Source organism: Phacochoerus africanus, unplaced genomic scaffold (assembly GCF_016906955.1).
Source record: "Phacochoerus africanus isolate WHEZ1 unplaced genomic scaffold, ROS_Pafr_v1 Scaffold_178, whole genome shotgun sequence".
NCBI lineage: Eukaryota > Metazoa > Chordata > Mammalia > Artiodactyla > Suidae > Phacochoerus > Phacochoerus africanus.
Genome location: NW_025927373.1, coordinates 9,099 through 36,407, shown reverse-complemented (window position 1 = coordinate 36,407; position 27,309 = coordinate 9,099). Strand labels below are relative to the sequence as shown.

The 27,309-nt window shown below is 42.9% G+C and overlaps 1 protein-coding gene across 1 annotated transcript; it reads right to left on the bottom strand.

The window, feature by feature from the left end:
- LOC125119180 (exonuclease 3'-5' domain-containing protein 2-like) lies at positions 1 to 22,637 on the bottom strand. The gene is made up of 2 exons (XM_047766046.1): positions 22,540 to 22,637; positions 1 to 1,521 (listed from the first exon to the last, which is right to left on the bottom strand). The coding sequence occupies exons 1-2, from the start codon at positions 22,612 to 22,614 to the stop codon at positions 1,069 to 1,071; spliced, it is 528 nt and encodes a 175-aa protein (XP_047622002.1). The 5' UTR covers positions 22,615 to 22,637; the 3' UTR covers positions 1 to 1,068.
- Between the last annotated feature and the right edge of the window lie 4,672 nt (positions 22,638 to 27,309).

Genomic DNA, 27,309 nt, shown 5'->3' with positions numbered 1-27,309 from the left:
AATTGTGTTGAAGCCTGTATACACGGACTATCTATTTGAATCCTAAAAAAGGCCTGGCCAGCAAATACCATTACATCCCTACTACAGATAAGTACACTGAGGCTCAAAGAGGTTAAGCAGCTTGTCCAAGTTCACAGAATTGAGGCAGGAGATAGGTGGGCTCCAGGACAGACATTTATAACCAGCCACCTGACTTCAAGATACAAATAAGGACAGGCACAAGGCAAATAATTGGTACTTTGTCTTCTTCGAGTTGTAAACAGTGGTAATGACAGGATTAAAAGAGGGGACTGAGCCCTACTTGGACCAAGGACCAAGAGGTCACATACTTTCCATCTATGGGGTCAGGGAGACTCCAACTACACATGCGCAGAGAGACCACTCTGGGTCAGAAAGGGAGGGGGTGCCAAACCACAATAAATCTTGCCTTGCTTTGGCCAAAAGATGTGCATGCAGATCTGGGAGGGCCCTGGGTCTGGTCAGGTGTGAAAAATAAAACAAAATAACTGGCCAAAGGAAAACAAAGACCCCGGAAAAACTGCACCATATTAAGTGGTTTAAATCACCTCTCAGGTGGTCTCCTCAGATGCCCACCTGCACCCATGCTCCTCCTTTGGGCATGTATTATTGCTGTGCTTCTGCCTCAGATAAGCAGACTACTGCCCTGTGTGCTCTCCCACACGCTGTACTGTGTTTCTAAGAAACTTTGTACCTGTTTTCACAGTCTTTGCTTTCTTGAAACATTCTTGCTTTCAATGGGGGCAAGAATCAGGGCAATTCTGCTTTCAGTCTCTAGCTGGTCTAGGGGCTAGGATTCCTGGTCTTCACTCAGGCTGCCCAGGTTCAATTCCTGAGCAGAGAATTAAGATCTCGCTTCAAGCCATCAGTCACTGCTGTCTCTCCGAGATCAGAATGGAAGTGGTGAACATGGACTGATAGAGTTCTGACCCCAGAATCCATGATTATAAGCACTCTCCTATCCTGAGAAGCTGCTTCTCCTTCTGCTAAAATCTATTTACAAGTAAGCTGAGAACAAGCTACTTCTCCTTTAATCTATCCTCTATTTGACTAGTCAAGGTCCCTAGCTGGAAAAGCAGAAAAGATTTGTTTTATTTTTGCTTTTTCACTTACCCACTCACAGTCGATTCCAAGTACTGGAAAATCTTTTAACTCCCTCCTAAGCAAAGGCTCGATTTGATCCCATTCCTCCTCCTGAGACACAGTCACCACCTTTGCTTTAAGGATCCTTTCTTCCCATGAGGCTCTGGGGGCACTCGAGTGGGGCTGATCCTCTTCTGGGGCGGGCAGCTCCCCCCTGCCTGGCGCTTTTGGCTGTGGCGGTGGTGGCAGCTGCTGCCGGGTCACATGGCTCGTTTTATTCCTCCGGCGCTGGATGCCTTTCCACAGGACAAACCCCCCAACAGCCACGCCAAGAAGGGTGGTCACAGTCAAAGCCACTAAATGTTTAGACATCTTCAACTTTTCTGCTGTTGAAGGAAAGCATATCACTAATCCCACAATCTGCAAAACAAATGGCAATAACATATTTACATACAGAATGTAAAGCTACACGGAAACAAGTTTTCCCGGGGGGGACAAAAAAGTTCCAGTCTCAATCTACATGCCCACAAAACTAAAAAAGTTGCTACAAATTTCCACATGAAACAGTGATACTTTAATTCTGCTCCTTTTGTACCTCCTGTACTCCAGCATCTCCCCCCCCCCCATTTTTTTGTCCTTTTTAGGGCTGCACCTGCGGCATATGGAAGTCCCCAGGCAGGGCCACAGCAACTCGGATCTGAGCCACATCTGCGACCTACACCGAAGCTTGCAGCAATGCTGGAACCTTAAGCCACTGAGTGAGGCTGAGCCCCAAAAGGCACTCCTCCATCTCTCTCTCCCTTCTCACCTAAGAACCCCCTCCCATCCCTCACCCTCTGCCAGTTGCCCAGGGCTCTCTTAATGCTATGAAATCCTATCAACCAAAATAGAATAAACTAAACTTTCACTTCTACTTGTTGATGTATTGAGACCTTTCTTAGGGTGTTTGCACTTTAAACCTTCAATCTCAGTTAAATGGAGACTTTTGCTTTTCAAATCAAAATATCTACTCATAGCAAGTTGTCAGGGAGTGGTTTTGTTTTGTTTTTTACTTGTCTAGGAGGCACGGGCTGTAGGGGATGGAGCAAACAGGCTTGAGTAAACATGGATTTTCCATTGCTGCAGAAGTCTCAGTAGTTTTCTCCATAGAAAGCAACTCAGTTATTGAGGGTACGCTAGGGCAGTAAAAACGGGAAGCCAGGATTAGAAAAGAAAAAGAGGAGTTTCCATTGTGGCTCAGAAGGTTAAGAACCCGACTAGAATCCATGAGGATTCGGTTTGGGAGTTCCCGTCATGGCACAGCGGAAACAAATCTGACTAGGAACCGTGAGGTTTCGGGTTCGATTCCTGAACTCGCTCAGTGGGCTAAGGATCGGGCGTTGCCGTGACCTGTGGTGTAGGTTGCAGACATGTATCAGATCTGGCATTGCTGTGGCTGTGGTGTAGGCCAGCAGTTGTAGCTCCGATTAGACTGGGAACCTCCATATGCCGCAGGTTTGGCCCTAAAAAGATAAAAGACAGAAAAAAAAAAAAAGAAAAAAAAAGGATTCCGTACAATCCCTGGCCTCACCAGGCTGGGGACCGACTCTGGGCTGCAACTTTGACCTGTGCCACAGCTGCGGCAACACCAGATCCTTAATCCACTGCACCAGGCTGGGGATTGAATCTGCACCTCTGCAGCAACCTGGGGCTCTGCAGAGACAACACTGGATCCTTAACCTGCTGTGCTGCAGCCGGAACGCCTGTGCTTTGATTTCTAAGGGGTGGAACAGTTCTTAGAGCTTTCTGAGATGCTCTTCCCAAGTCATAATCTTGAAATCTTGCTTGAATAAAATGTTCCATTTCTCTCTTAGATTGACTGATTTTTTTGCTGTTGTTGACACTCACAATGTGTTCTTTTCCCATCCATCTTTCGTTTTCCTATTTTTGACAGAAAAATAGGTATATACTACTATTTCTGTACTATTAAAAAAAAACAGTAAAAGTGTAATAATACATGATAAGTGGTCTTTGGAGAGAAAGGGGGAAAACATGGGACAGCAACCATTCAGTATGAGTTTGGATCCTGTCTGTGAAGAAGGCCCAATAATAAATCTTCATTATTCAAGAGAAGTCAGATATCTGAATTTTATGTCACCATTTCTAAGTGTCATCAACAAACTTACAGTTTTTGGAAACACCGTGCCAGCCAAATAACATTTTGGGCTCTGGGCTACCCATCTTTAGGCCCTGACCTAAAACTTATACTGCCCAAAGAAAGACACAGTGATCTGCAGGACCCCGCCTACACTCCTCTATGACAGGGTTTCTTATTAAGTGTGTACTCGTTTTATAAAAGTTTAAAAGCTTCAACAACAAAAATTTTTAAATAATTTTCTGGGCTATAATTATGCCTACAAAGATATTCAGCATTGGAGAAGGAAAAATGGATTGACAACAATTATTACACTACTAAGGAAAATAATAAAATGGCTATGCTCTTTTTAAAATATCTATTTTTTTGGAGTTCCCGTCGTGGCTCAGTGGTTAACGAATCCGACTAGGAACCATGAGGTTGTGGGTTCGATCCCTGGCCTCACTCAGTGGGTTAAGGATCCGTCATTGCAGACGCGGCTCGGATCCCGTGTTGCTGTGGCTCTGGTGTAGGCTGGTGGCTACAGGTCCGATTAGACCCCTAGCCTGGGAACCTCCATATGCCATGGGATCGGCCCTAGAAAAGGAAAAAAGACAATAAAATAAAGTAAAATATCTACTTTTTTGCAGAAACTATGGTTAAGTATGCATATGTACTTTCCCCAATACTTTTATTGAAGAGACTGAGACTTAACGAGATTAAAGAATCTGCATAGAGAGATTTCTAATTAAAATAATCTGGGAAGATATGAAAACCCTTCCCTTTCCCACTCTAAACATACAAATGTTGGAGAAAACATTATAAAGATAATAAAAGTTTAATATATAGTTAATCCTAAAAAGAAAAAAGGTGGAGTTCTCACTGTGGCTCAGCAGATTAAGAACCTGACTAGTATCCATGAGATTTCGGGTTCGATCCCTGGCCTTGCTCAGCGGGTTAAGGATCCGGTGTTGCCATGAGCTGCGGTGTCGCAGACGTGGCTCAGATCCCGAGTTGCTGTGGCTGTGGCATAGGCCAGGGGCTACAGCTCCGATTAGACCCCCAGCCTGGGAACCTCCACATGCCGAGGGAAGTGGCCCTAGAAAAGGCAAAAAGACAAAAAAAAGAAAAAAGAAAGGTGCCAGAAATGGAAGAAGGGAACCACAGTAGGTAGGAGATAAAGCTGGGCAGAGACCAGAACTCATACCACCTCCAATGCTGGTATATCAACAGCCCAGGGACAGAAGTCTGGCCCATAGGCCTAGGACACAGTTGGGATGCAGGAAAGTGCTGCTTTGTCCATGAGCAAGGACCTTGAACTATTTACCTACTATGGCCCAGGAAAGCCACCTGCCCAAGGCTGAGAATATGAAAAGTCCCTTGGAGATCAGCCAAGGTGGTGGGAAAGACCCTGAGCTCACCAAAACCACAACTATCTGCAGAAGAACCATCTACGAAAAAGACTGAAACCTACCAGAAAATATCTTCTACAACTAAAGACACAAAGAAGGGGAAAAAAAAAAAAAAAAAAAGATGGGTAGGAAGAGCCAACTCTTATAACCAGTCCCATACCTCCAGGTGGGCTACTCACAAACTGGAGAATAATTATAGTACAGAAGTTCTCCCCCAGGAGTGAAAGTTCTGAGCCCCACATTGGGTTCCCTAACCCAGGGGGTCCTGTGCCAGAAAGATGAGCATTTGGCTTTGAAGGCCAGCAGGGCTTAATTTCAGGAGTCCCAAAGGACTGTGAGAAATACAGACGTGACTCCTAAAGGGTGGACACAAAATTGCACACGCACTGGGATCCAGGACAAAAGCAGTACTTTGATAGGAGCCTGGGTCAGACCCACCTGCTGGCCTTGGAGAGGTGCAGATCGCTGCAGCTCACCCTGGGGACACAGATACTGTGCAGTCATATCTGGGAGCCAGTGCCCATGGGCATGACTTGGGGCTCCTCCTTCTAGCTCATTCAAGCTAGACCTGACCCCACCCAGAACTGGGATGCCTCAGGCCAAACAACTAACACAGTCCCACCCATCATCAGATAGGCTAGCTAAAGACTTTGTGGGCCCACAGTGCCACTAAACATGGCCCTGACCACCAGAGGGTCAAGACTCAGCACCACCCACTAGGGGCAGGTAACAGCTTTGCCCTCAGGAAGCCAGCACTATGTCTAGACAAGCCTCACTCACAAGGAGCAGACACCAGACACAAGGAAAACACATTCCCACAGTCTGCAGACCCAGCCTGCCCACAGCAGGCCAGACCCTACCTGGGACCAGCTGGGCCCTGTCCTGGTCCACTAGCAAGCCAATGCAAGCTTCAGGACACCCCGAACCCTACACCCGACTGTGTCAGGAATCATCTCCCTTCCCCGCTACCAATGATATGGAACAAGTTCTGGGATCCCTGAGCCCTGAAGCCGACTCCAGGAACCTACTCTGCCTGCCAGTAGTCCAGCACTAACCCTGGGAACTGGTTTCACTTGCCAATGGGCAGACAACAGCCCCAGAGCTTTCAGGACCCTGACTGTGCCCACCAGTGAGCCAGCCCTAGCCCTGGGACACCCTAGGGTTCTGCGGCCAGCCACCTTGTGACAAGGTCCTGCTAAACAGCAGCCAGCAGCATCCACACAAGGCAGGACCTGGCAATAACCGGATCAGAGGCCAAACGAGCCTACCAGACCAGCCACAGAGTCAACCCACCACAACAGAAGGACCCATGCAGCCCTCTTTGAGGGAACCCTTTAGGCACATAGTTTGAGTGATGAGAGGGGAGTGCACTGCTGGGACACACAGGATGTCTCCTACAGAGGGCCACTTCTCCAAGATCAAGAATTGTAACTAACCTACTGCAGACATAAAAATACAAATAGCAACTAAGAATGAGGTGGTGGGGAACATGTTCCAGATGGTAAAAGATAAAACCCCAGAAGCACAGCAAAAGAAACCCTAAACAACTCAAAAAGACAACCCACAGAATGGGAGAAAATCTTTGCAAGTGAATTAATTGACAAGGGATTCATCTCCAAAATTTATAAACAACTTCTGCAGCTCCATACCAAAAAAACAAACAACCCCATCGAAAAATGGGCAGAAGATCTAAACAGACAGTTCTCCAAAGAAGACAAACAGTTGGCCAAAAAACGCATGAAAAGATGTTCAACATCACTCATTATTAGAGAGATGCAAATCAAAACCACTCTGAGGTACCACCTTACACCAGACGGAATGGCCATCATCCAAAAGTCTACAAACAATAAGTGCTGGAGAGGGTGTGGAGAAAAAGGAACCCTAGTGCACTGTTGGTGGGACTGTAAATTGGTGCAACCACTGTGGAAAGCAGTATGGAGATGCCTCAGAAAACTAAACATAGAACTACCATTTGATCCAGCAATCCCACTCCTGGGCATCTATCCAGAGAAAACCATGACTCGCAAAGACACATGTACTCCAATGTTCATTGCAGCACTATTTACAATAGCCAAAACATGGAAACAACCTAAATGTCCATCGACAGAGGAGTGGATCAAGATGTGGTACATACACACAATGGAATACTACTCAGCCATAAAAAAAGAACGAAATACCACAGCATTTTTCGCAACATGGATGGACCTAGAAACTATCATGCTAAGTGAAGTCAGCCATACAATGAGACACCAACATCTAATGCTGTCACTGACATGTGGAACCTGAAAAAAGGACAGACTGAACTTCTTTGCAGAACAGATGCTGACTCACAGACATTGAAAAACTTATGGTCTCCAGAGAAGACAGTTTGGGGGGTGGGGGGATGTGCTTGGGGCTGTGGGATGGAAATCCTGTGAAATCAGATTGTTATGATCATTATACAACTACAGATGTGATAAATTCATTTGAGTAAAAAAACAAAACAAAACAGAAGAACTAAGTGAAGTGGAGAGAGACAACCTATCTGACAAAGAGTTCAGAGTAATGATCCTGAAGATGATGAAAAAACTCAGGAGAAGAATGGATGCACAGAGCAAGAAATCAGAAGTTTTTTACCAAAGAGTTAGAAATTATAAAGACCAACCAAACAGATGAAGAATACAGTAACTGAAATGAAAGCTACACTAGAAGGAATCAATAATAGACTAAATGAATAAAGAGGAACTGATTGGTGATATGGAGACAGAGTAGTGGAAATCACTGATGCAGAACAGAAAAAAAAAAAGAATGAAAAGAAATGACAACATGGAGTTTCCATTGTGGCTCAGTGGTTAACGAACCCAACTAGGATCCATGAGGATGCAGGTGCGATCCCTGGCCTCGCTGAGGGGGTTAAGGATCTGGCATTGCCATGAGCTGTGGTGTAGGTCCCAGGCTCGAATCAGAGCTACAGGCTGCTGGCTTACACCACAGTCACAGCAACGCAGGATCCGGGCCACATCTGAGACCACATCTGGCTTACACCACAGCTCACAGCCAATGCCAGATCCTTAACCCACTGAGCGAGGCCAGGGATCGAACCCGCAACCTCATGGTTCCCAGTCGGATTCATTTCCACTGTGCCACAACAGAAACTCCAGGATGTTTATTTGGGTCTTTTACCTCCCTGCTGTGGCTTAGGTTCAGTTCCTGGCCTGGGAATTTCTGCATGCCATTGGCATAGCCAAAAAAAAAAAAAAAAAATTCAAAAAGAACACAATTAACAAATGTTGGCAATAATGTGGAAAAAAGGTAACCCTCATACACTCTTGGTGGGAACGTAAATTGGTGCAGCTGCTGTGGAAAATAGCATGGAGGTTTTGCCAAAAACTAAAAAATAACTACCATATGACCCAGCAATTCCATTCCTGGGTATATAGCCAAAAACACTAATTTGAAAAGATACACGCACCCCAGTGTTCACAGCAGCATTATTTACAACTGCCAAAGTTTGCAAGCAACCTAAATGTCCATCAATAGATGAATGGATAAAGAAGATATGGTATATACATTGGAATATTACCCAGTCATTAAAAAGAAGGAAATTTTGCCATGTGCAGAACATGGATGGACTTGGAGGGCATTACGCCAAGTGAAATAAGTCAGACAGAGAAACACAAATACTGTATGATAAAAATACAACCAAGTAGTTACTATAACCAAAAAAAAGCAGAATCATATTATATAGACAACAAACTAGTGGGTACCAGTGGGGAGAAAGAAGGGAGGGGGTCAATATAGGAAGAGGAGAGAAAAAGGGAGTTACACATGGAATCATGTATGTGAAACTTCTAATAATCATAAAGCACTAGAGAACATAAAGAATCTTTCATTTACTTTTTAAAAATTAAGATGAACAGAGTTCCTCATGAGCAGACAGCCCCTCAAATCTGCACTCTGGACTGATACAGGGCCCCAGTTCACATTATCCTTGCAAAATGAAACCCTCTGCCAAGGAACTAAAACTAAAATGCTCAGAACTGGTGCGTTCTGTTGGAACAAGGCAGAGTTGATCATAAAACTGTTTGACCACTCAATGCTGTGTTTCTGCCCTGCAGGAGACATGCGGGACTCTTACGGAAGATCGGCTCCTGGAAGAGTGCTCACAAACAAATCAAATCAAAACAAACAAAACCCCAAGACTCTAAAGCCAATAAAAATCATTCACAGAGCCAGCAAACAAAAAAATCTATATCTGAGATCTGAAAGAGACTTCAAAGTAACAATCAGGAAAATAAGATAAAAAACATGAACAGGAGGCAACTAAATGTAGAATTTCTAGATATGAAAAGTACTTGTTAAATTTTTTTAAAAACTCAATACTCACAGGTTAAACAGTAGATCAGACATAGAGAGTTACTGAATTGAGGATAAATCTGAGGAGGTCTCCCAGAATGCCACACAGAGATAAAGAGACAGCAAATATGAGAGGAGAGACACAGAGGATGGATTGAGAAACTCAGTATCCACATAATGAAGATCTGGAATATGAAGGAGGTCAGCTTTGGTCCAGCTCTCTGAGTCCCAAGCTGGATAAATTAAATTTATCCACGAAAAAACTTGTATAAGAATATTCAGGAGTTCCCGCTGTGGCTTAGCAGGTTAAGAACCCTACATAGTATCTGTGTTCAATCCCTGGCCTCTCTCAGTGGGCTGGATGCAGCATTGCCACAAGCTGCGGTGTGGGTTACAGATGTGGCTCGGATCTGGTGTTGCTGTGGCTGTGGTGTAGGCCAGCAGGTGCAGCTTAGATTTGACCCCTAAGTCTGGGAACGTCCATATGCCACAGGCTCGGATGTGAAAAGAAAAAGAAAAAAAGAAAAAGAAAAGAATATTCATAACAGCCCCAAACTGGAAACAGTCCAAGTGGTACATCCATACAATGGAATGCTAATCAGTAATAAGAAGGAATGAATTACTGGTCCATGTGACTTGGATGGATCTCAAATAACATCAGGCTTCGTGAAAGAAGCCAGATACAAAAGAGATACTGTATAATTCTATTTATATAAAGTTCTAGAACAGCTAAAACCAATCTACGGTGGGGAAAAAAATCTGAATAGTAGTTGCCTCGGGAGGGGTGGATACAGGGAAGAGACTTTTAAAAGCTGAGCACTGAATGACAAAAAGGAGCCAGGGATGCCAAATTCTAAGGAGAAGCATTTCAGGCATGAGGGAACTTTCTGGAATTGTGGTAAAGTTTTATGTCTTGAAGGAGGCTTGGGTTACACGGTTGTATGTAATTATCAAAATTAGGGATATTCCTGATTTTTTTCCCGCTGGCCTGATGAATAATGACTGTTGGTTTATTCGCTTTCTGTCTTTCCCACTAGAATGTAAACCCCATGAAAACAGGGACCTTAACTGCTTCTTCACCACTTAACTGGCTTCATTTATTATTAATTTCCTCAGCAACTAAGCACAGAGCTAATAACAATAAATATTTATTGAATGAATAAAACTCAATTCAAGGTATTGCATGTTAACATTTTATGATAAATGTTTCTAATTCAATCATCAAAATCTATTTATTCATAGGAAACAAAAATTTTTTTTTCCTTATTGAGTCTTGATGCTAATAAAGAAGCAATATGGTTCAATACTGGGCTAGGAGTGAGAAAAATCAAACCTCGTGTTATGGACCAAATGTCTATGTCTCTCCAAAATTTATATGGAAATCCTAACCCTCCAGTGGGATGGTATAGGAAGCAGAGCCTTTGGAAGGTAATTCAGATCAGACGAGGGCATGTGAATGGGATGAGTGCCCTTAAAAAGTCATTCAGAATATAGCTTGCTTACCCTCTGATCTCTGCCACATGAGGATACAATAAGAAGTGGTGGACAGGGGAGTTCCCGTCGTGGCCCAGTGGTTAACGAATCTGACTAGGAACCACGAGGTTGCGGGTTTGATCCCTGGCCTTGCTCAGTGGGTTAAGGATCTGGCATTGCTATGAGCTGTGCTGTAGGTTGCAGATTCGGCTCAGATCCCGCGTTGCTGTGGCTCTGGCGTAGGCCGGCGGCTACAACTCTGATTCGACCCCTAGCCTGGGAACCTCCATTTGCCGCGAGGAGCGGCCCGAGAAATGGCAAAAAAAACAAACAAAAAAAAGAAGTGGTGGATAGGAGTTCCCATTGTGGCTCAGTGGCAACAAATCTGACTAGTGTCCGTGAGGATGTGGGTTTGATCCCTTGCTCAGTGGGTTAAGGATCCGGCATTCCCATGAGCTGTCGTACAGGTCAAACACATGGCTCGGATCCTGCATTGCTGTGGCTGTGGTATAGGCCAGCCCCTGCAGCTCTGATCCAACCCCTAGCCTGAGAACTTGCACATTCCATGGGTGCGGCCCTTTAAAAAAAAAAAAAGAGTTGTGGACAGTCTGCAGCCCAGGAAAGAGCTCTCACCAGGACCCAACCACGCTGGCAAACTGATCTTGGACTTCCAGCCTCCAGAATCATGAGAAATTTTTGCTGTCTATAAGGCACCCAGTCAGTCATATTCTATTACAGCAACCCAAACCAATTAAGACACCTCCCAAGGACTTGCTCTGGGATCCAAAGCTTTCAATGCCTCGCCATCTCCAGTGACTGAAAGGAATTGCCCTGCTTACTAAAAAAAAAAAAAAAAAAAAAACTGTATGAAAGAATTGAACATCAAACTAATGGGAGCAGGATTATAAATAGTTTTGGTTTTTCAAATTCCATACCAGAAAAATATAAGTTTTTTAGTGGTGCTTTTTAGAGAGAGACAATGTAAATATCCCATTTAACATTAAGATATATGATTATATTCCTGAAACAAATCTCATTTTAATGAATTAAATATGTTAAGTTGTTCAGAGAGTAGCACAATAACATGAGCCCTAGAGTCAAATACTGCGGGTTCAAATCCAGCCTCTGCCATGTGCTAGCTTCATAAACTTGGGCAATTTACTGAACTTCTCTAAGCCTCAGTTTCCTCATCAGTAAAATGGGGAAGATCATATCTACCATGTAGGAATATGGTGGAGGCTTAAGTAAGATGATCAAAATATGGAGTTCCTGTCATGGCTCGGGGGTTAACGAACCCAACTAGCATCCATGAGGACGCAGGTTAGATCCCTGGCCTTGCTCAGTGGGTTAAGGACCCAGTGTTGCTGTGGCTGTGGTGTACGCTGTAGCTGTAGCTCCCATTTGAGCCCTAGCCTGGAAACCTCCCTCCATATGCTAAGGGTGAGGCCTTAAAAAAAAAAAAGAAAATAAAAGAAAAGAAAAAGAATACTTTACCTAGCACTTGGCGTACTACTGGGGCTCCATAAACTAGAGAACTCTTATTAAAGCAAAAAAAAGAAAAGAAAAAAAGATCACAGAGCTAAAATTTAGGAGCCAGATTCAGCTCCCACACAATTCAAGATTTCCTTCCTTGGTAATCCTGACGGATCATGACCTGGGCTCTACCTGAATAGCTCTGAGAAGAGAGTTCATTATCTTATGAGGCAGTTTTTTTGGAAAATCCTTGCATTCTGTAAAGTTCCCTACACAGAAACTGCTCTCTTTGATGTTCGGCCTGGCCTCTGAAATGACAAAAGTGTTCATCCCTCCTGAGAGCATGTGAAACATGTGAAGACAGCTTTAGGACTGCCCTTAGTACCTTCTACTTAACCCAACCAGCCTCCCTGTGACCTAGCTTATCACTAGTTTATAGGCCACTCACCGTTGTGGCTAGATCCTTCTAAACAGCCTTTCGTATCCTTGCACATTCTGTTCCCTCTGCCCAGAGCACCCTTCCCTCTGCCGGGTTCACCTGGAGAATGTTTGCTCATTTTTTAATGCCAGTCCCAATCTCAGATATAATCCACCCACTCTTTCCTCTTGGCCATCCTTGTACTCGCCTGTGTCTCTGTAGTTGGTGTTATCCCACTGTATTGCAGTTTGTTCAATACACATGTTTCTACTTTTCTGAAGCCTGTGGTTGTTTTTTTGGTTTTCGTTTTGTTTTGCTTTTTAGGGCTTCACTGGTGGAGTGTGGAAGTTCCCAGGCTAGGGGTCGAATCAGAGCTGTAGCTGTTGGCCTACACCACAGCCACAGCAACCCAGGATTTGAGCCACGTTGGCAACCGAAACCACAGCTCATGGCAACGCCACCAGTTCCCTAACCCATTGAAAAAGGCCAGGATCAAACCTGAGTCCTCATGAATACTAGTCACTGAGCCACAACGGGAATTTCTTAAAGTGTGACACCCAGGTCTGTATTCAATTCTTGAGACATGGAAAACAAACTACATGTTTTAAAACAACCACCACATGTACACACCCAGGTCTGTATTCAATTCTTGATAATGTTTTGGATATACTGGCTATAACTTTAACTGGTGTGGACTTCCTGGGTACTATTACTTTGCAGTGTCTGGACCCTATATTTTAGTAATGCTAGATGAAATGACAGATTTTTGAAGATAAGAATTAAACTGATAAGTCATATCAAATTTGTGATAAATTAAAATTCACTGAAATCAGATTGCATTTACATTTTGTATGTTTGTAATTTATATTTTGCACTTAAATCCAAAATTTTACATTTCTTGGAGTTCCCGTCATGGCTCAGTGGTAATGAACCTGATTGGAACTCATGAGGATGCAGGTTCAATCCCTGGCCTCGCTCAGTGTGTTAAGGATCCAGCATGGCCATGAGCTGTGGTGTAGGTTACAGATGTGGCTCAGATCCCAAGTTGCTGTGGCTGTGGTGCAGGCTGGTAGCTATAGCTCCTATTCAACTCCTAGCCTGGGAACTTGCATATGCCTCAGGTGCAGCCCTAAAAAGACAAATAAACAAATAAATTTTACATTTCTTTCTTCTAAATTTCCTTTTGTTTGTTTTATCCAAACATTTTATCCCTTGAGACCAACTTGCATCTTTTTTTTTTCTTAGCCACACTCACAGCACATGGAAGTTCCTGGGCCAAAGGTCAAACCTGAGCCACAGCTGCAACCTATGCCACAGCTGTGGCAACACCAGGTCCTTAACCTGCTGCACCACAGCAGGAACCCTGACCAACTTACATCTTGATTGCACCTTCCCTCCCAACTTAAACATGTTTTTGTATAAAAAAGTGAATTTCTGTTTTCAAAGAAATTATCATCTCCTAACATGTTTTTATTAATTCATTTTTCAAATTTATTTTTGTATTTCATTCTATCTTTATACTTAACACTAAAATGAGGTTACATTAAAGCAGAAAAGTTTAAAAAACAGAGTATTATTAATTTGCTTCCACTGAGAAGGGCTCCCTCAGACATGGAATTCCAAAGCACACAGTCAGGTTCCTACTTACTCTTGATCATGCATGGCCTGTGAACAAGGGCCACATGGAGAAATGGAAGGAGCAAGTGGGGTACCCCCATGTGAAGGAAGTCTTAGCAACACAAAAAGACCTGACTATTTCATTTTTATATGGAGAGATTGGGGGAGAGACTCCCAAAGGATTTATTCAGCAAACATGTATGTAGCACTTTCAATAAACCAGATATTGTGCTAGACTCTGGGTAAAAAGAGTTAAAAGGCACAATCTGCTTTCAAAAATGCAGGCTGCAAGGAGTTCCCGTCCTGGCTCAGCAGTTAACAAATCTGACTAGCATCCATGAGGATGCAGGTTCGATCCTCTGCCTTGCTCAGTGGGTTAAGGATCCAGCAATGCTGTGAGCTGTGGTGTAGGTCGAAGATGAGGCTTGGATCCTGTGTTGCTGTGGCTGTGGTGTATCTCTGATTCAACCCCTAGCCTGGGAACCTCCATATGCCTCAGGTGCAGCCCTAAAAAGACAAAAAAAAAAAATGCAGGCTTCAGAAAAGTAGAAACATGTGTATTGAACAAACTGCAATACAGTGGGATAACACCAACTACAGAGACACAGGCGAGTACAAGGATGGCCAAGAGGAAAGAGTGGGTGGATTATATCTGAGATTGGGACTGGCATTAAAAAATGAGCAAACATTCTCCAGGTGAACCCGGCAGAGGGAAGGGTGCTCTGGGCAGAGGGAACAGAATGTGCAAGGATACAAAAGGCACGAAGCATCATGGTACAGGTGAAAAAGTTCAAGCAAATTTAACATGTACTTTAAGCATAAAATACTGAATTCTGAAAACTTATTCTTGAAAAAAAGGAAGAATATCTTACTGATAATTTTCATATTTTTTTTTAAGGGCTGCACCCATAGCATATGGAAGTTCCCAAGCTGGGGGTTGAATAGGAGCTGCAGCTGCTGGCCTACGCCATAGCCACAGCAACGCCAGATCCAAGCCACGTCTTCGACCTACAACACAGCTCATGGCAACTCCAGATCCTTAACCCACTGAACAGGGCTAGGGATTGAACCTGCATCCTCATGAATACTAGTCGGGTTTGTTAGCACTGAGCCGCAACGGGAACTCCTCCGTATTGATTTTTAAGGTGACCTTTTTCATTGTAGTAAAATACACATAACACGAAATGAACCATTTTAACTATTTTTAAGCGGATCGTTCAGTGGCATAACTGCATTCACAATGTCATGCAACTATCACCACTATCCATTTCTAGAACTGCTTTATCATCCCAAACAAACTCTGTACCCATTAAACAATAACTTCCCATTCCTCCCTCCCCAGCCCTTGGTAACCTCCATTATACTTTCTATCTCAATTAATTCCATATTAAATTCTTACATCTTACGTTGAAATAATGTTTTGGATATACTGGCTATAACTTTAAACCCTGTTAAAATTGCTTGTAATGTGGCTACTAGAAAGCTTTCAATTACTTATGGGCTCACATTATATGTCTCCTGGATAGCGCCCTGCAAGAGCATAATGTGTAAGTAAGGAAACAGAGACGGATGCTGCTGGAAGGAGTGAATACAGGCCAAGTCATGAGGAGCTTTATCTTACCCTGTAAGATAAAACCTTATAGGTGGTGGGGAGCCAGTAACAGACCTATAAGAGAAGTGACAAGTTCAGGCTCATAGTTAAAGAACACCATGGTGGCAGTGTGGCTGCCAGATTGGAGGAGGGCAAGGCTGGAGGTAGGCAGACCCATTAGAAGACTCACAATAGTAGAGCCAAGAGAGGAAGGAGACCCAAATCAGGGCAAAAGAAGGCAGAATGGAAAAGAACCTAAGAGAATGGCGGCATCAGAATCACCTGGAGAAGTAAACAAGTCACAACTTTTACAACTTGAAGTTTTGAAAGTCTGATGAATATAAAACCCATAGCTTTTTTTTTTTTGTCTTTTTGTTTTTTCCAGGGCCGCACCCTCGACATGTGGAAGTTCCCAGGCGAAGGGTCTAATCAGAGCTGTAGCCGCCGGCCTACACCAGAGCCACAGCAACACCAGATCTGAGCCACATCTGTGACCTACACCACAGCTCACCGCAAAGCCAGATCCTTAACCCACTGAGCGAGGCCAGGGATCGAACCCGAAACCTCATGGTTCCTAGTCAGATTCAAATCTCCAAAATCAATACCTTTTCAAATCCATTATAAAAATATGAAGGAGTTCCTGCTGTGGCTCAACAGGATCAGCAGCATCTCTGCAGTGCTGGGATGTAGGTTCAATCCCTGGCCCAGTACAGTTGGTTAAGGATCCAGTGTTGCCACCTCTGTGGCACAGGTTGCACAGCTTGGATCTGATCCCTGGCTCGGGAATTCCATATGCCACAGGACAGCCAAAAAAGGGAAAAAAAATATATATATATCCCATTCATAACAGGGGAAAGGGATAAATTAAGAGTTTGGGATTAATATAAACACACTACTATATATAAAATAAGATAATCAACAAGGACCTACTGTATAGCATAGGGAACTTCACTCTATGTTTTGTAATAACCTATATGGGAAAAGAATCTGAAAAAGAATAGACACATTTATGTGTATAACTGAATCACTTTGCTGTACACCTGAAACTAATACATTATAAATCAACTATACTCCATGATAAAATAAAAATTAGGAGTTCCTGTTGTAGCTCCACAGTAATGAACCTGACTAGTATCCATGAGGATGTGCGTTCAATCCCTGGTATCGATCGGTGGGTTAAGTATCTGGCGTTGCTCTGAGCTTCGGTGTAAGTCGTAGACAGATCTCAGATCTTGCACTGCTGTGGCTGTGGTGCAGGCCGGTGGCTGCAGCTCTGATTCAGCCTCTAGCCCAGGAACTTCCATATGACACAGACACAGCCCTAAAAAGCAAAAAAAAATTAAAAATTTTTAAAAATTAAAATTGGAACCTTAAAAAAAGAAAATCCTGGCGTTTCCACTGTGGCTCAGTGGGTTAAGAATCTGACTAGTATCCATGAGGACGCAGGTTCGATCTCTGGCCGCACTGAGTGGGTTAAGGATCGGGTGATGCCGTGAGCTGTGGTGTAGGTCCAAGACGCTACTCAGGTCTGGCATTGCTGTGGCTGTGATGCAGGCCGGCAGCTGTAGCTCCGATTAGACTCTGAGCCTGAGAACCTCCATATGCCGTGGGTGCGGCCCTAAAAAGCAAAAATAAATAAATAATAAAAAATAAAATAAAAATACAAACTACATGTTTTAAAACAACCACCACAGGTACACACACAAAAACCTAGGTATAAACTCAACAAGAAATGTGCAAGATCAATACAAAGAAAAACAGAAAACTTTACCGTAAACTTTACCGGATGAGCAGAGACGTATTACGGCAGCTATCACTTACAGAGTATGTACCTGTGCCGGGCTCTTTAGGTGCATACTCATGTATGCTCATGTTTATTCATGTATACATTAATCCTTTCAACAACTCTCTACATAAGGTACTATAATCACCCTATTTTTCTTTAATAAAGAAGATCGTTTTACAGAAATACTCAAAATAAGGTAAATAAATTAAACACAAATTTAATTTTTAAAAAACTTTTAAAAAAGTGAATTGACCATCAAGAAAATGAAAAATAGCCACAGGATGGGGGAAAATATTTGCAAATCATATATCTGGTAAGGGCATGTATCTAGAACATGTAAAAACTCTTACAACTCAGTAATAAAAAGACAAACCAATTAAAAATAGGCAAGGATCTGAATAGACATGTCTTCAAAGCAGATATACAAGTGGCCAATAAACACATGAAAAGATGCTCAACATCATTAGCTATTAGGGAAATGCAAATCAAACCACAAAGGATACTGCTTCACACCCACTAGGATGGTTCTAATTAAAAAGACCGATGATAAGAACTGGCAATAATATGGAGAAATTAGAACACTCATACATTGCTGATGGGAACATAAAATGGCACAGCTGCTTGAACAAATCATCTGGCAGTTCCTTTAAAAAACAATTAAACATAGAGCTGCCATATGAATGAAAATACATGTCCAAACAAAAGTTCGAAGCAGCATTATTCATAAAAGCCAAATATGGAAACAACCCAAATGTCTATCAGCTGATGAATGAATAAATAAAATGTAACATGGGGATTTCCCGTCAGGGCTCAGGGGAAACGAATCTGACTAGCATCCATGAGGTCTCAGGTTCAATCCCTGGCCTTGCTCAGTGGGTTAAGGATCTGGTGTTGCTGTGAGCTATGGTGTAGGTCACAGACTCGGCTTGGACCCGACAAAGTGACTGTGGCTGTGATGTAGGCTAGTGGCTGCAGCTCCAATTCGACCCCTAGCCTGGGAACCTCCGTATGCCACAGGTGCAGCCCTAAAAAGACAAAAAATTTTAAAAAAAAATTTAAAAAGTAGCATATCCACAAGTTATGGGTTCCCCCCAAAACTGTGTTCCCCAAAGAAACAGTGAAATCCTAACCCCCAGTACATATGAACGTGACCCTGTTTGGAAAAGGCCTCTGCACACCTAATCAAGTTAAAATGAGGCCATGCTGGAGTAGAGGGCCTTTCATCCAATATAATTGGTGTCCTTCCATGAAGGGGAGAAGAGACACAGAGACAGACCTGCACACAGACAATAGCGATGTGAAGACAGATGCTCTGGGAAGAAGGCCATGTGAGGACAGGCAGAAGCTGGAGTTATGTACTTGCAAGCCAAGGAATGCCAGAGAATGGCAAGGACCGCTGGCAACCACCAAAGTTAGAAAGAGGCAAGAAAGGATTCTCTGCCGGAGCTCTCAGAGAGAACACAGCCCTACACACACCTTGACTTTGGACTTTAAAGCCTCCAGAACTGTGAGAGAATACCTTTGTTATTCTAACCCATAGTTTGTCTTACTTTGATCCTGCAGCCCTAGGAAACAAACACACCACAGGATGGAATTTTATTTGGCAATAAAAAAGACTCGTTCAGACACATGCTGCAACACGGATGGACCTTGAAAACACTGTGCTGAGTGAAAGAAGCCAGTCACAACGGGCCACAAATTGTATGATTCCATTTATAGGAAATACCCAGATCTACAAAGGCAAAGAGATTAGCAGTTGCCTAGGGCTAGGGTATTGGAGAATGGGAAGGGAGTGACTGCTAATAGGTATGGCTTTCCATGCGAAATGGTAAAAATGTTCTAAAATTAGATTGTGGTGATGGCTGCATAACTGTGAATATACTAAAAATCACTGAATCGTACATTTCAAACAATGAATCGCGTGAATTACATCTCAATAAAGCCATTAAAAAAAAAAAAAAGAATTTGGAGTCCCGTCATGGCGCATCAGAAACAAATTTGACGAGGAACCATGAGATTGTGGGTTCGATCCCTGGCCTTGCTCAGTGGGTTAAGGATCTGGCATTGCCTTGAGCTGTGTGGCATAGGTCGAAGACACGGCTCGGATCTTGTGTTGCTATGGCTGTGGTGTAAGGCCAGCAGCTGTAGCTCGGATTAGACCCCTAACCTGGGAATCTCCGTATGCTGAGGGTGAGGCCATAAAAACCAAAAAAAAAAAAAAAAAAAGGAAGAAGAATTTGACAACCTGATTCTAAAATTAGTCTGGCAAAGAAACTGTAAGACTATCCCCAAAACCATAAAGAATAAATCTGTGAGCTGAAAAAGCATATGACTTCCATTAAAATAACAATAATAACCATTAGGGACTATTTACCCTACTTAGGTTTTTATAGACCTAAATAGACTTTAGATATCAAAGTATAATACATATTGAATATTAGATGTTGTGGTATTGATCCAGCAAAATAGGAAATTAGGACAAAGAACAGAAGATTGACTCCAGAATCTGTGTGCATGGGGTGAGAAATTAGTACACGATTTATGTGGAATCTTAGATTAATAGGTCAAGAATGGACTGAATATTCAGTGACATTATTTAGAAAAGAACAATTATGCACACATCCTTCTCTCTCTCTCTCTCTCTCACACACACACACACACAAACACGAGAATTAGAAAAAAACTCTAACATATAAGAAATTAAAGAAGAAAGCATAGTTATAAGAGAAAGCTCTGCCTTAAGGTAGAACAGAGTTTTTCAATTTCAGTACTATTGACATTTTAGGCCAGAAAAATTCTTTGTTGCAGGGGCTTTCCTGTTTACTCAGGAGGGTTAGCAGCATCCCTGGCTCCTACCCACTAGAAAACAGCCCAAAAAAGGTCTCCTGACACTGCCAAATGGCTCCTAGAAAGCAAAATATCTCCCATTTGAGAACCAATGGGAGGAGGTCCCTTGTTGCTCACTGGGATCCGGTGTTGTCACTGCTGTGGCTATGATTACAGCTGTGGGTGGGTTGGATCCCACATGTGGCAGGGCCACCAAAAAAAAAAAAAAAGAAAAAAGAGAGAGAGAGAGAGAGAACACTGGGGTGGGGAGTGATAGCCACAAAATACAAAATTCGCATAGTAGAAGACTGATACATTTCAACACAAAATTTACAACTTTGGTTCAACAAAGACGCCCTATGGTTAAAAGATAAGTAACTTTAAAATGCACTATGTTGTGAATAAATATCTCAAACATATTTAAGCGACAAACGAGTAATATCCTGAACATATAAAACACTACTATACAGAAAAAGACAACCCAAAAGAAATGAGACTTTCTCAAAAAAGTAAATACAAACAGCCAACAACCATGAAAAGATGTTCAATTGCACTAATAACTAGGGAAATACAAATTAAAACACCAAACTAGAATCATTATCTACCCATCAGATTGGTAAAAGTAAAAAATACTGATATCAAATGTGTAAAAGAGCTGGGAAAATAGATATCGCTATACACTGTTAGTGGGCAGTTCGGCATGAAATATCCACACCCTCCCACCCAGCAAGTCCACCTGCAGGTTTCTAACCTTGAGAAATGCTCCCGCAAGTGTGAGGGTGGAAGTGTCTAACAGTGAAAAACTGCAAGCAACCTATAGAATCTCACATGCCATGGAATTTTATTTATTTATTTATTTACTTACTTACTTACTTACTTACTTATGTATTGCTTTTTAGGGCCACACCCGTGGCGGCATATGTAAGTTTCCAGACCAGGGGTTGAATTGGAACTACAGCTGCTGGCCTATGCCAGAGCCACAGCAACACAGGATCTGAGCTGTGTCTGTGACCTACACCACAGCTCATGGCAACGCCGGATCCTTAACCCACTGAGCGAGGCCGGGGATCGAACCCGTATCCTCATGGATACTAGTAGAGTTCATTTCCGCTGCACCACAACGGGAACTCCCTGCGGAATCTTAACATACTCTGGAGTTTACAAAGCAAGCAGAAAGAACATGGTCGATGTCTACATATTGACAAAGAAAGTGTTCCAAGACCCACTTTTAGGCATAAAAAGAATAGTTGTCGGATAGGTACAAAAGGTCACATTTGCAAAATATGCACTTGTAAAAGTTTAACACAAAATCTTACATACTTATATACAAACACATGTCAACAGATGTAAGGAAAAAGAAACAGAAAACAAACAAACAAAAAAACCACCCCAAATAGCAGTTTTTACTTGAGGGGAAAGAAGAAAAGATGGAGATGGAAAGAGATGGGTCAAAAAAGATCTATTTTGTTTAAATTTTTGACGCGATTGTATGCATTGATTACGATTCAAATAAATATAAAAGAACACTTAAAAAAAAAAAACAAGCTCAACCTGACGAAAATGAGTAATTCCTTCTCCCTATTAAACCTCTTTTCTCTTACACTTCATAACTTTGATATTAACAAAACCTTTCAGTGCAGTTTCTTCTATCTTTATAAAGATAGAACTAAAAAAATCACAGTATAAATAAAGTGTTTTCAAGGAGTGCATATCTAAGTGAGGTTGTGTTCATTCGTATATCAAAAGCTTATAAAGGTTTGGGAGTTTCTATTTCAACAAGCATGTATCAATTTTGTAATAAATAATCATTAAGGGTTTAATTTTCAACGATCCCAGGGATATGAAAAGAGAAAGAAGTGGCTCCGAGCAAGACCCAGAGAAGCGGGTGTGGTCTGGGGGGAAAAGGGGTAATAACAATGGGGGCGGGGGTAGGTCCCCACGAACCAAGGGGACGGAACTGTAACAGTGGACGCCTGCAACATGCAGCGCCCAATAAGTTGCCACAAGCTGCGGGTGGTGCTTCCTTTTTTGCTAACTGGGTCAAGAAATAACGAAGGTTTAGCAGGTATCCCTAGAGAGAACAAAAAGAGGTCCGAAAAGGCAGCCCGGGGAAGGTCATGGGAGGCCACGTAAGGAGGTGAGAGCCCCCGCACCGCACCTGGACCCTGAACCGCCCCCGCTGCGGGCGAGGAGGGAGCGGAGGCCGCGCCGGGGGGCGGGGAGAGGGGCAGGGCCAAGTCGCTTGGGGACAACGAGGTCCCCGCAATCAGTCGCCCCCGCACACGGAGATGTCGCCAGCTTTCACGAGCCCTCTCCTTAGTCTGCACAGGAATCCCTCTCCGCTGCTTGCACGAGCGTGGAGAAAGGCCCTGCCGGCCGCTAATTCTCACTTACCTGCGGCCCCGGACTCGACTGGAACACCTGCGGCACCTCACGCTGAAGCACTGGAACCTCTTTGGCCACCTGCATGCACCCACCCGGATCCACTAGGACCGAAACCACTTCCGGTCTTGTGACCGGCTAAGAGGACGTAACCCCAGCTGGGGTGTACAATTGGGCGACGCCATCTTGTACGGAAGCAGCTGGGGCAGCTGTTGCCTCCCCAGTTTCTCCACTGCTGAACAAAGGGTCTGTTAAAATTAGAAAAGCTTAAAAATCTTTTCAGAAAAGTGGTGCTTTTGCGTTTGTTTCTGGGTAGTATTTTAGAGTTTTGGTTTTAAGGAAGCCTCTGGAACCCTCACAAATGCAATATGGGATATGTAATTACTAATTACTAATTAGCGGTGTTTCTCTACCGCGTTTATTTTCCTCAACTGTTAAATGATGAAGGTAAATAGAAGAAACACTTGTTTAAATAATGTATTCCTCATTAGGAGTGCATTTTGTTACTATAGCCATTATGCCATGTTTTATAACGATAACCACAGTACCTTCTATTTCTATTTAAAATCTTTAATTCAACCAGTCTTTATCATTAACTTTTATATGTGAGGCAGCTAATGTATGCCATGTGCTGTTGCTTTGTCATAGAATGTGTAAAATAGAAGGAGAAATGTAATGTGCTGCACAGAAACGATGTAAGGTATAATAATAGCTGCCACTTGGTGATTATGTGCTTACAGTGTACTAGGAACTTTGCAAAACGTTTTACATATTTTATCTCTTTAATCCTCACAACCTCATGAGACAGTACTATTATTAGTGCCATTTTACATAAAATGGAGAAAGGTCAAATAAATTACTCAGGTAACAACAAGTAAGAATTGGAGCTGGAAATCAAACCTCAGTATGTCTAACTGCAAAGCTTGTTGCCCTCATCCTCTATATTGTTTTGCCTCCAATACAGGAAAAAGGTTCTACGTATTATTAGATTATTATCCATAAGGGAAAATATTTTGGGAGGTATAGAGAACCCCCTGCATTTCATTGCTCCATCCTGAACACCTAAAAGACAAACAAAAAAGTAAACAGGAAATGCAAATTAAAACCACGGTGAGATACCATTATATACCACCGGAAAGGCTAAAATGAAACACAAAAAATACCAAGTATTGGCAAGACGGGAGCAACCAGCGCTGCTGCAGTGTACAGTCACTTTGTTAAGCTGTTTCACAGTATCGACTAAAGCTGAAAATATGCAAAGCTTTTTTTTTTTTTTGGCTTTCTATGGCCTCACCCATGAAATATGGAGATTCCCAGGCTAGGGGTAGAATCGGAGCTGTAGCTGCCAGCCTACACCACAGCCACAGCAACGCGGGATCGTTAACCCACTGAGCAAGGCCAAGGATCGTACCCGAAACCTCATGGTAACTAGTTGGATTCAATTCCGCTGTAGCACAAGAGGAACTCCTGAAAATATGCATGGCTTTTGAACTAACAAATTCACTCGTAGGTATATATCCATGGGAAATGTGTACATACATTCACTAAAAGGACACGCACAAAAAAAATCTCATACCTGTACTTAATAATAGCCCTAAATTGGAACTACCCAAATATCTGTGCTGTTAGAAGCCAATGTGTAGGAGTTCCTGCTGTAGCACAATGGGGACTGAAGGTCTGATCCCTGGTCCAGCACAGTGGGTTAAAGGATCCAGCATTGCCGCAGATGTGGCATAGGTTGCAACTGTGGCTGGGGTCTGATTCCTGGCTTGGGAACTCCATACAGAATGGAGTGGCCAAAAAAAAAAAAAAAAGTCAACGTGTAACAGAGCAGGACCTTATTTTTATTCTATTTTTTTTATTTTTTGTCTTTTTGCCATTTCTTGGGCCACTCCCGTGGCATATGGAGGTTCCCAGGCTAGGGGTCAAATCGGAGCTGTAGCCACCGGCCTACAGCAGAGCCACAGCAAACGGGATCCGAGCCACATCTGTGACCTATACCATAGCTCACGGCAACACTGGATCCTTAACCCACTGAGCAAGGCCAGGGTTCGAACCTGCAGCCTCATGGATGCTAGTCCAGTTCATTAACTGCTGAGCCACGACAGAATGCCTCCAGTAGATTCTTTGGAGGAATTTGAATAGGTATTGAGTTTTGCATCTAGGTTTGCAAGAAGGAGAAAAAACAAAGGTTATGTGGGGAGCTTACTGGAGGTGGGGGTGGGAACTAAAGGGTAGTCTCTGACATCTAGGTCCCAGAGAAAAGAGCACAAAAAGAGATCTCCAGTTGAAGATGATGGACTGAGCCACTTGTAACTCCACTTCCTTCTGAAAACCCTCTTTAAAAAAAAAAAGAGAGAAAACATAGAGCTTCAAGGTAAAAAGGTATAGAAAAAGATGAAGAACACCCAAATGAGAAAAAACAGAAGCTGTTTATTCAGAACTTGCTGTAGCAGGGAACCGCCACCATCACTTGCGTCTGGCCAAGACTCAAAGGCAGGCAGAGAAGTGGGAAAGCTTCACAGCAGAAAAAAAGGGAAGGCTTTAGATATGCTCTGAATGGAGGTCATTGCAGTGGGTTAACCAGAAGCCAGGCTTCTTATGGGACTGGTTTGGCTTTCTCTCTTTGGTCCTGTGTTGGCAGAGGGGGCAAGATATAAGGAAGCTGACTCACTGACAAATTCTGACCATTCTGGGCTGATTGCCTCAGAGGGTGTGGTTTAGCTTCCCGGGCTGGTTGCTACAGAGGTTATATAGGTCAGCGTCTGCTGTCATATATGGTATGGCTATTTGTCTATTGTATGATCAGTCTCTCAGAGAACAGAAGAGGAGATAAAATCACTAACATTTTGGAAGCTGGAAAGCAGAAGGATGATGGGAACAGACTTAGCAAACCATCATCTATTAGAAGACAGGCCAAGAGCAAGTCTGATTTGCCCCAGAGAACCACCAAAAAGCTTAAGAATTGGCAGCAGGGGAAAGGAATCTGACTAGGAACCATGAGGTTGAGGGCTCAATCCCTGGCCTCGATTAGTGGGTCAGGGAGGGATCTGGTGTTGCCATGAGCTGTGCTGTAGGTTGCAGACACAACTTGGATCTGGTGTTGCTGTGACTGTGGCATAGGCCGGCTGCTGCAGCTCTAATTCAACCCCTAGCCTGGGAACTTCACTATGCTGAGAGTGGGGCCCCAAAAACAAAAATAAACAAATACATAAATAAAAAAAAAAAAAAAAGAATCGGTAGCACCAGATACCTTCAGAAGCAGGGGTAAAGTTGGGACTACAGGCACAATAATTGGAGTTCCACCAGGAGTTCCCTGGCGGCCTAGTGGTTAAGGATTCAGTGTTGCCACTGCTGTGGCTCTGGTTCGATCCCTGGCCCAGGAATTTTCAAATGCCATGGGCCCAACCAAAATACATAAAATGAAATAAAATGAAAGCAGAGTAATTGGTTAAAAGTCTATTTCAGAAGCAGACCATCAGATTGCCTCCCTAGCTCCCAAGTGATTGCCTCTGCTGGCCCCTGTGGAAGACTTAGAATTGAGTCCCCAGAGAGGGTAAAGTGGAGGCTACCTTGTCTAGTTAAAGATAGGGGTGCTGTACTAAAAATATGAGAATTAAATGAAAACTACTTACTTTTGAGATTCCTGTCCTACTCCCCCACATTAGCAACCAATTTTAGAAGTCAAGTGTTACTTTCAGATAATTTTGTTATAAGCATATATCAAAATCTCATTACTCTCTTGCAGCAAGGGAGAAGCCCTACAGTAGGATATAGAGGAAAGTGTGAAATACTTTTAGAGGGACCAAAAGATTATTGGGAAATTGGAAACTATGTATTGTTTTAAACATACGCTTTCTGTTTATCAGATTCTATAGGGTTTTTGCCTTTTATTGTCTTTGAACTGTCTTACAACTCTGAAGAGATATAAGCTAATTCGTAAAAAGCTGTTAGTAATGCAAATAATTGTTGTCTTTAGATATGCAAATAACTTCTGTTAGGCGAAGTTTCTGTTGACATCCCTGCCCTCCACAAGCTCTAAGCTAGCTTTGCATCTGTTAAGAAAATTGGTTTCAGCATTTCCTTCTGATGGGCTTAGATACTTGTCTGATCTTTGGATTTTCCTTTGAACTGATTGTAACATCTTTTCCAGTTCCCTCATTAATTACTGAGTTAAATTAAAACTCTGACACATAATCATTTCATATCTGCACCTGAATCATGAATTTTAAAAAACTGTTAGGAGTTCCCGCTGTGGCTCAGCAGTTAACGAACCCTAATAGCATCCATGAGGATCTGCTGTTGCTGTGAGCTGTGGTTTAGGTTTCAGATGAGACTCGGATCCCGAGTTGCTGTGGCTGTGGTGCAGGCCGGGAGCTGTAGCTCCAATTAGACCCTTAGCCTGGGAACTTCCATATGCGATGGATGTGGCCATAAAAAAAAAAAAAAAAAAAAGGCTATTATCCATTAGGAGGTCCAATTCAAAGATTTACTTTCGGTAGGGATATTGGGAGGAAGAGCGATTGGTTAGAAAATCATTTTAGATTAGATACAAAAAGGAAAAGAATATTTGGTAAAAGTCACTACACTCTTAACTGAAAAGTGAGTGGGTGACTAACTCATGTCGCAGATGTTTTAATTTCATTCGTTTATTAGAATTTTGTGTATTTTATCAGAAAGTCTATGGAGTTCCCGTCGTGGCGCAGTGGTTAACGAATCCGACTAGGAATCATGAGGTTGCGGGTTCGGTCCCTGCCCTCGCTCAGTGGGTTAACGATCCGG